Source organism: Chrysochloris asiatica, unplaced genomic scaffold (assembly GCF_000296735.1).
Source record: "Chrysochloris asiatica unplaced genomic scaffold, ChrAsi1.0 scaffold00085, whole genome shotgun sequence".
NCBI classification, from domain to species: Eukaryota; Metazoa; Chordata; class Mammalia; order Afrosoricida; family Chrysochloridae; genus Chrysochloris; species Chrysochloris asiatica.
The window spans coordinates 9654606-9664108 of record NW_006408603.1 but is presented as its reverse complement, the minus strand read 5'-3'; the positions used below and the strand labels follow the sequence as shown (position 1 = coordinate 9664108).

Genomic DNA, 9503 nt, shown 5'->3' with positions numbered 1-9503 from the left:
CTAACTGTAGCCCTAAAAACTAGACCAAGCCTTATTTCTATCCCTAGACCAAGCCTTACTCCTAGCCTAGCCCAACCCTTACTTACAGCACTAATCCTAAATCCAACCACATTCCTAACAATAAAGGATGTCCTAACCCTAACCCTTAAGGAGCTCTGGTAGAGTAGTGGTTACAAATCAGGCTGCTAACCTGAAGGTTAGCAGTTTGAAACTACCAGCGGTTCCGCAGGAGAAAGATGAGGCATTCTGCTCCCGTAAAGATTTACAACCTCCGAAACCTTGTGCAGGGTCACTATGAGTTGGAACCAACTCCATGGCACTTAACAACAACAACATCAACCCTAACCCTTAGGCCTTACTCCTCACTACCCTTCCTCCCTAAAAAAACCAATTGAAAAAAAATTAAATAATAATAATATAAGGTTCCACTTCTGGTAATGATGGAATAGCATACCTGGATAACCTTCCTGTAACAACAATTATAAATTAAGAATAAAACATAAAATAATGACTACTTGAAAGCACTGGAGAACAACCAAAACCTGGCAAAAAGTAGAGGGAGTCAATCCTTGAAAAAAGAGATGTTCAGGCCATGAGATTCAAAGGTATAGAGTTTTCCTGAGGACATGGTACAATCTATACAGTATGAGCTAAAACTCCATTAGAAAGCTGCCTGTAAGGCTTTAAGGGGTCAACAAAAAGTTTGGGAGTACCAGAGAACAGGTGAAAGTGGGGGAAGGGTGAGGAGGAAGGGAGTCAATAAAAGAGGGAGTCATAGTGATAAATACACCAGAGTTTATTGTATAAATTTTGCTCAGTCAACCACCCCACTGCTATCAAGTAGATTTTGAATCTTAGCAACCATATAGGACAGAGTAGAACTGCCCCATAAATTTTCCTAGGTTACGATCTTTATGGGAACAGATCACCAGGTCTTTTTTCCATGGAGCCACTGGTGGGTTTGAACCACCAACCTTTTGGTTAGCAGCCAAACACTTTAACCATTATGCCAACACAATTCCTGATACAAGGCTTAAGCGCATAATCAAACTGCTGATAACCAACAATAAAGCAAAAATTTTGAAAGCAGCCAACCAAAACCAACCCCACTGCCATCAAGTGATTCTGACTGACAGCAACCCTGTAGGGAGGGCAGAGTGGAATGTCCCACAGGATTTCCAAAGCTGTAAATCTTTACAAAAGCAGACTGCCACATCTTTCTTCTGAATAGCGACTGGTGGGGTCAAACCACCAACCGTTCAGTAGCAGCTAAGTGCTTTAACCACTGAGCCACCAGGACTTCTTGAAAAAAGCCAAAGGTGCGAATAATACTAACATGTAGGAGAATAAGGACAAAAATGAGACTGAACTATCATCAGAAACAATCGGGGTCAGAAGACAACGAATGACATTTTTGAAGCCTTTGTTTTAGGAAGAAAGAGTTGCTTCGAAAATGGCCCTTGGGATACTGTGAATATCAACTCTGTTAATTAAGTAGGTTTGCAAATAATACTTTCAACTAATTAAAGTATAGTTCCCTTATCCTCTAGAAGTGCTCCAACTCAATAGGATTGAATGTTCTGTTTTCTATAAAAAATTAAGTCTTGGTTTAAATTTTGTGTTCTGTTTTGCTAAACTTGCACCAATGATTGTTGTTGTTGTTGTTAGGTGCCATTGAGTCGGTGCCTACTCAGAGTGACCCTATGCACAGCAGAATGAAACACTGCCTGATCCTGGGCCAACCTCACTACTGTTGCCACGCTTGAGTTCATCCATGCTGCCATGATAAGACCCTAAAATGTCATAGAAAATCTTACCTTTTTTTGTCAAACTTTTCCATACATTCCAGAGGCTGAATGAACTGAAGAACTTCATCCCACTGACCATCAAGAATTAACTGCCTACATAAAGAAAAAGTCAAGTGTGTTATCAAACTTGGGCTACACTAATTAAAAGCAGGGTAAAGGACTAGATAACGTTAAAATGACAAAAGGCAAATAAAGACATTAAAATTATACTGGGTTCTTCAAACACCAAAATAAACTAAAATTTTTCACAACTTATTTATAACCATATATACTATGTGAGAATTAATTAATTATGACTATGTGACCACTCCACATACTAATGTATACAGGCATACCTCAGTGATACTGTGAGTTCAGTTCCAGACAACTGCAACACAGTGAATATTGCCATAAAGCCAGTCACACTAATTTTTTGGTTTCCTAGTACATATAAATTATGTTTATACTATACTGTAGTCAATTAAGAGTGCATTAGCATTATAAAAAACTTCTAAATACTGACAAAATGTGACACAGACACAAGAAATGAGCACATACTGTTGGAAAAAATAGTATCAATAAACTTGCTCAACAAAGTGTTTCCACCAACCCTCAATTTGTAAAATTGCATTTTCTGCAGAACATAATAAAATGAATTATACTTGCATGTGGGTTTTCTATCTATGTAAAAACAATGCACTACATATAAAAATTTCTGTATTTCCCTATACATCTTACAATTTTAAAGCTATTATGTATAATTTAAGAGCCAATGTGTGGATACATTCCACTCTTTGTAAATCGATGGTTCTAAAAAGGAGGTGACTGCCTCCACAAGGGGCATTTGTGGTGCTGTATCATCAGCACTAGACTGTGAACCACAAAGTTGGCAGTTCAAACCCACCAGAAACCTTATACAGGTCACTATGAGTCAGAACTGACTCAACAGTACTTAACAACAAGAGACATTTTTGGTTGTCACAGCTTGAAGGTGAGAATGTGTTACTGGCACCTAGTAGACAGAGGTCAGGGATTCTGCTAAACACCCTACAATGTATAGCACAGTCTACCCAAAACACAGAATTACCTGGTCCAAAATGTCAATAGTGCCAAAACTGTGCCCTAAACTATGAATTTTATATGTCCAAGGAATTTGACTTTAAAGTTTACACTCTGAATATAAAAACAGCAAGATATAAGATCAGATCTCATCCTGCTTTGGTGGTCCCACGGAAACTACCAAAAGTTACAGGCATTCATATCTTTTTTTTTTTTAATAACACCAATTTCCTTATGTTCGAATTTCTCACAAAATTAACAAAGAGGTGAGGAGAACTATATAGGGTTGCCAATTTTTAATTTATCACATAAGCAGTATTACAGAATTTTTACATAAATACCAGTAAGTATATAATAAAAACAATAACATGTTATCATTTTATAAATTTACATATTAATATTTTATAGTTAGAAGGATACAATTTCAAAGGCCAATCCTTTAAGATGAATACATTCAATTTAATTTTAAAAACTTACTATTTTTAATGTTCTACATCCTAGTTTGGTGAATAATGTCTGGGGTCCTAAAAGTTTTCAAGCAGTCATCTAAGATACAACTATTAGTCTCTACTCATCTAGGGAAAAGAGAAAGAAGAAAAGCAAAGACTCAGAAGAAACTAGTCTCCAGGCCTAATAGTCTACATGAGCCAGGGCCATATTTACCATGAGATCAGATCACAGGGTCACAGTAGATGAATCATGATAGAACAGGAGAAAAATGTGGAACAGAACTCAAATTCTTAAAATGTCCAGACTTACTAGACTAGCTGAGATTAGAGGACTCTCTATGAGCATGGCCCTGAGATACTCTTTAATTTAACTTTGAACTGAAATGATTCCAAGGTTAAATTAAAGAGTGGCTCATACAACACATTATAACTCAGCTATGAGTCAGAATCAACTTATGGCAATGGATTTGGTTTTCGCTGGCTGCTTTCAAGATTTTTGCTTTATTTTTGGTTATCAGTAGTTTGAATACAATGCACTTCTTTAAAAAATCATCTACAGTAGACCAAACGGTCAACAATTACCCTAAAGCAAAGATGAAGAGAGAGGGAAATTAGATGACTGGAAATGGAACAACCATAACAGGCATTGTACTTTTACTTGAATTATACAATTGCTGTTGTTGTTTGCAAATTGCACAACACCTCTTACTTTAGTTTCCGGAGCACATCATGGTGGTTAGACCATGTGCACATTATTTATGGTGACACATTATATGAAAAAACAAAGTAATGAGAATGTTGACACATTGTGAAAAATGTAACCAATATCACTGAAAGATTTTGTGTAGAAATGGATCAATGGGAACCTAATTTGCTTTGTAAACTCTTATTGAAAACACAATATTACTTCAAAAAAATAACTTTTTATTCTGTAATTCTTTGCATTTCACCTCAGACTGGTAAAACATCATCACAAATCCATAGATGCTAGAAGGAGCATTTGAGAGCCACTACTAAAGCCGTTTAAACTGCAAGGTCGGCGGTTCAAGCTCACCAGCTACTCTTTGGAAACCTTGTACAGGGTCACTATGGGTCGGAATCGACTCGATAGCACTTGACAACAACAACAACTACAATTAAATTCCAGGAGTAGCAATGATTAAAAGACAAGTAAAAAAAATACTGCTTCACATACAGTGGCAAAACGATAAAAATTTCTTAAATATTATCAAACATCTTAAGGCACTGAGTTTCTGGGCCTAGGTGCTCCAGACTATACAAGGGACACCATGCTCCAATGGCACAAAACAGTCCCAAAAGACACTGTACTACATCCTACTATGGTGAGTAGCATCTGATATTTTAAAGGCTCATGAGTAGCCATCTAAGGTGCAACTATTGGTCTCTCCATGTATGGAAGAAAGAGGAGTAATGAAAATTGAAGGTGCTTGGAATCAGCTAGTACAGTGGATCAATAAAGCAGGTGAACATCAAGTCAACACAACTCTGAGACCAGAACTAGATGGTGTCCAGCTACCACTACCAACTGCTCTGAAAAAGATCACATTAGAGGGTCCAGAAGAGAGTGGGAGAAATTGTGGAACAAAACTCAAAATTGTAAAAAACAAACAAAAAAAGACTGGGATTACTGGTCAGAAAGAGACTATGGGCACCTGACACTGTGGCTCTCCACCACCCTTCAGGTCTGGAACAGAACTCACCCTCCTCATGGCCCGATTTTCAGCCAAGCAGTAGATAGGTGTATAGGAAAGACAACAACACTAGTAAGGTATGCTCACCATGGAATGGTCAATCATTCAAAATCGAAAGGGCAACATTGTTCTAAAGATAGAGTTGAGAAGGGATGGGAAGGTGGGTAGAATGCAAATAGGAACCACAGGGTGGAAACAGAGTTGTTACATGGAGGAGACTGTAATCACTGAGATGAAACAAAGTATATGATTTGTTGAATGTAAAACTGATGATCTTGTCTGTAAACTTTCACTTGTTGTTGTTAAGTGCCATTGAGTCGGTGCTGACCCACAGTGACCCTGTACAGGGTTTCCAAGGAGTGCTGTATAGGGATTCCAAAGCTGGTGAGCTTGAACCACTGACCTTGTGGTTCAAACGAACTTTGCAGTCCAGCACATTAGTCCCCAGTGCCACCCCGGGACTCCAACTTTCACTTAATTTACAATATATAGTTTTTAAAAATTTTTTAAAGAATACTGTGCTGTACTATTGGTTCCTAAGATTCCTGGGGCTGAACGACAAATGACATGCATAACACAAAACACAAAGATGTTGATAAATTTAAGTAAATTCCTTAATGTAATAAAGTTTTCTAAAAAATTATTTCATCACTTAGGAAAACTTCATTACTTAAGGCTTTCCAAGTGACAAAATGCCACATGTCCAACAATCTGTTCTCCTTGTCAAGGATATTTGGTATCATACAAATCTAGACTACATTTATGCTTGGAAATTTGAGTTTTTCTTTTTCCATGCAATTCAAGTTAGGATATATTTAACTTTCCATGTTGGCATCCATGTTAATTTCCTTTGCTCCTGTAATTCTACAACCAAGAATCTGTCCTAAAGAAATCATCTAAAATACAGAAAAATTTTCACATATGAAAGATGCTCAGTGGAGCATTATATATAAGAAAAAATGAAAATAATTATCTAAAAATAGGGAATCCTTGAAGAAGTCAAACAAATTTAATTTTGTTAAGTGTTTATAAATTTGTCACATGAAAAATCCTTCTGATGGTAATTAATAAAAGCAGGGTAGTAGATTATAAAGATTCAACAGAATTTATTTTTTTACATGTGCACAGAAAAAAAAAATTGCCCAATTTCTATAAAGAATGTTTCTATAATAAGTATATTTTATTTCTACAGCCAGAAAACATCATTTTTCAGAAATATTTTCTTTAGCTTGCAAAAGTCTCTGATTTTTAATAACTTTTTAGGCGCCAGAGTCACAATGGAATTGTATGCCTTGTTTCCATGTTGTCATTATTCTTGTTGTTTTTAATGTCTAGTAATAACAACTCATGTCACTTCAGGTAGCTGAAAGGACAACTGTCCAGTCACTTAAGCAAGGGCATTTTAGAACTACAGCAGACCTTAGAGGTCAGTGAGATTACAAGTGAGGAAACTTCCAGTTACACAGCTTTTAGTGGTAGCCCAATGCTGGTTCCACTCTACCAGGTCCAACTTCTAATTTTCATTTTTTATTGCTTTATTGTGTAAAATACATATATAACAAAACATGTGCTAATTCAAAATTTTTACATGTATAATTCAATGACATTATGTTCATTATGTTGTACAATTACCATCCCTACCATCACTCATTTCCAAATTATTCCACCGTCACAAACAGAAACTTAGTGCCCCCTAAGCAAAGACCCTTCCTTTCTCTCTTCCTCCACCCCTGACAACCACTAAAAAACATTGGTTTCCATATATTTGTCTATTTCATAAGTGGGATCACACAACACTTGTCCTTTTGTAACATGGATGAATCTTGAAAATATGGTGAGATAAGTACTAAAAACATTCTGTAGATGTTCTATTATAAAAACAGAATTTTTGAAATTTTGAAATTCTACTTTATACTTTGTAGTGATTAAGTTTTAGCTGTATTCTACATATTACCTTGTTAATATTTAACACTTCTTTGATATAGCTACAAGTTTTAATGGAATCATACCTCAGGAAAAGCATATCATCTGAAAATAGGCCATTTATGACTCCACTTTCCTTCTCGAGGGCCAACATACTAATGTGAAGCTTCTTTGAATTCAGGAAGTCCAAAATTAATTTAATGATTTCAACTTCTTTTACATTCACTGTTTCTTCAGCCGTCATGTTGATAGCCTAAATATTAAACAACAACAAAAGTTAGTCCTATTGTTTTGTTTTAACTGCTTGAAAACCATACATAACTGGTTTCTTGAGAATATTTAATATGAGTATTCTGAAATGAAATGAACTTGTTATTTAACAAAACAAAGCCATACTCTGAGGTATGATAAAAGTATAATCCAACTGATAGCAGTCATATAGGACAGAGTAGAACTGCTCCTTAGGGTTTCTGAGACAATAAATCTGGTGTACTCATGATCCAAGGCCTGGTTCTCAGTATTGATATACAACAATAGGATACAATCAGCCTCAGGAAAAGACAAATCATAAACTGCTCTCCCAACAGGCCAACCACCCAACCCATTTCCTCATACTTTTTCATTCTTCTGAGCTGCTCACCCTGCTTCATTCAAAGACTTTGTCCAAGAGAGAATACATTAAAATTAATGAGGTTTCTACATACTAATCTAATTACATCTCTGACCTATCTCTGATATTATTCCCAGGGTAAATTGACTAGAGACTTTAGTATGTTTTAAATCTTCTATAATTCTTACTATCAAAGAATTATTGTTGTTGTTAAGTTCTGTCAAGTCGGTTCCGATTCACAGAGACCCTGTATAGGGTTTCCAAAGAGCAGGTGGCGGGTTTGAACAGCTGACCTTGTGGTTCACAGTCCAGTGCTGATCCTACAGCACCACGCCAGGAGTCCATCAAAAGAATTGTTGTTGTTAAGTGTCACCAAGTGGGCTCTGACCCATAGTGACACAAGGAGTGGCTGGTGAGCTTGAACTGCCTATCTTGTGGTTCAAGCCAACTTTGCAGTCCAGCGCATTAACCCACAACACCACACCAGGACTCCATCAAAAGAATACCGTTGTTGTTGTTAAGGCTGCCAAGTCAGTTCCAACACATAGCAACCCTATACAGGATTTCCAAGGAGTGGCTAGTGAGCTTGAACCACCGTACTTGTCACTAATTAAACTATCAGGGAAAAAAAATCATTTTATTACCCTCCATCTCCAAGTGCTTCCTAGAGAGCACTTCACTTATACCACCATTTACCAGCCATACAACTTAGTGGCAGAATTCAGACTATAATTTTCTAATGTTCAATTCAATGTATATATAAACACGAAACATTTTATATGCTTCATAGTATTCGACATACAATGTAAATATTAGCAAAATACTAAGTAACTCTGGAGTGGGATCTATGAAAATAGTCCCACTTTAAATCATAACTACAAGTTTAATACTACGTAATTTTGGCAGTAAAGTTGGAAGTGAAGAAAAAAACATATTCTCATAAACACATAGTTTACATTTAAAATTTGAATGCTGGTGGCGCTTATGTGCCGTGGAGTCGATTCTGACTCATAGCGACCCTGTACAGGGTTTCCAAGACTGTAAATCTTTACGGGAGCATAAAGTCTCATCTTTCTCCCGCGGAACAGCTGGTAGTTTCGAACTGCTGACCTTAAGGTTTGAGCCCGATTCTAACCACTACACTACCAGAGCTCCTTTAAATTTAAATAGGTACCAGAAAATACATCCACTCCTTACTAATTAACATGTTATGGAAAAATTGAAGGTGGCCATATCAAATCACAAAATGGGAAGTGACTACATGAATACATAACTGCCAAGTTACATCATTCCATTAACTGCCAAACCACTGAGAATCATGGATCAGTCAAGTTGGCACATAACCTTAACCAACACAGGCAACATTACTCTTATGTCACACATATGCAGCATTCATTATTACCAGAAGTGCAGTGTATCATTAATACCCAAAATAGTTGGATTTTTAACTATTTTTGGGTATTAATGTTATCATGAATGCAAAAATCAGTAATTAGATAGTTGATAAGTAAGGAGTAGGTATATATGCTATTTTGTTTTTGTTTTTATTAAGTACCATCAAGTTGGTTCCTACTCATAGCGACCCTGCATAGGATATCCTAATTAATCTACAATTTATTCAGACTTTTAAAAAACTAAATTTAAAAAGACAAGTTTTATTAAAGTATAGTACTTAAATTACCCAATTTACTCAGCAGTTTGAGCCCACCAGCTAGCTGGTCTGTGGGAGAAAAATGAGGTTTTATGCTTCAGCAAAGATTTAGAGCCTCAGAAACCCTGTACAGGGTCCTTACATGTCTGAACCGACTTGAAAGTTCTCAACAACAACTGAAACGTTTATAGAGATTTCCAAAATCCTAGTTATACAATCTAAAATAGACAGTGTGTATATTTTTTAAATAACACATAAAAACATGTAATTCATGAACATTTTTAAAATCTCCAACTATTCACCACTATGTTA

General features: G+C 36.3%; 1 protein-coding gene across 4 annotated transcripts in view; it reads right to left on the bottom strand.

Moving 5' to 3' along the window:
• Positions 1-9503, bottom strand: part of WDR47 (WD repeat domain 47) — a 100643-nt gene that overhangs the window by 69430 nt on the left and 21710 nt on the right. For 3 of the 4 annotated variants that reach the window (XM_006865973.1, XM_006865974.1, XM_006865975.1), the window contains exons 2-3: positions 7017-7183; positions 1818-1901 (exon numbers count right to left, since the gene is read on the bottom strand). In XM_006865973.1, the coding sequence (XP_006866035.1) occupies positions 1818-1901; positions 7017-7174 (242 nt within the window). In that variant the 5' untranslated portion in view covers positions 7175-7183. Of the gene's footprint in view, positions 1-1817; positions 1902-7016; positions 7184-9503 lie in introns of those variants that run through there. The other variant, XM_006865976.1, reaches the window with a different exon arrangement.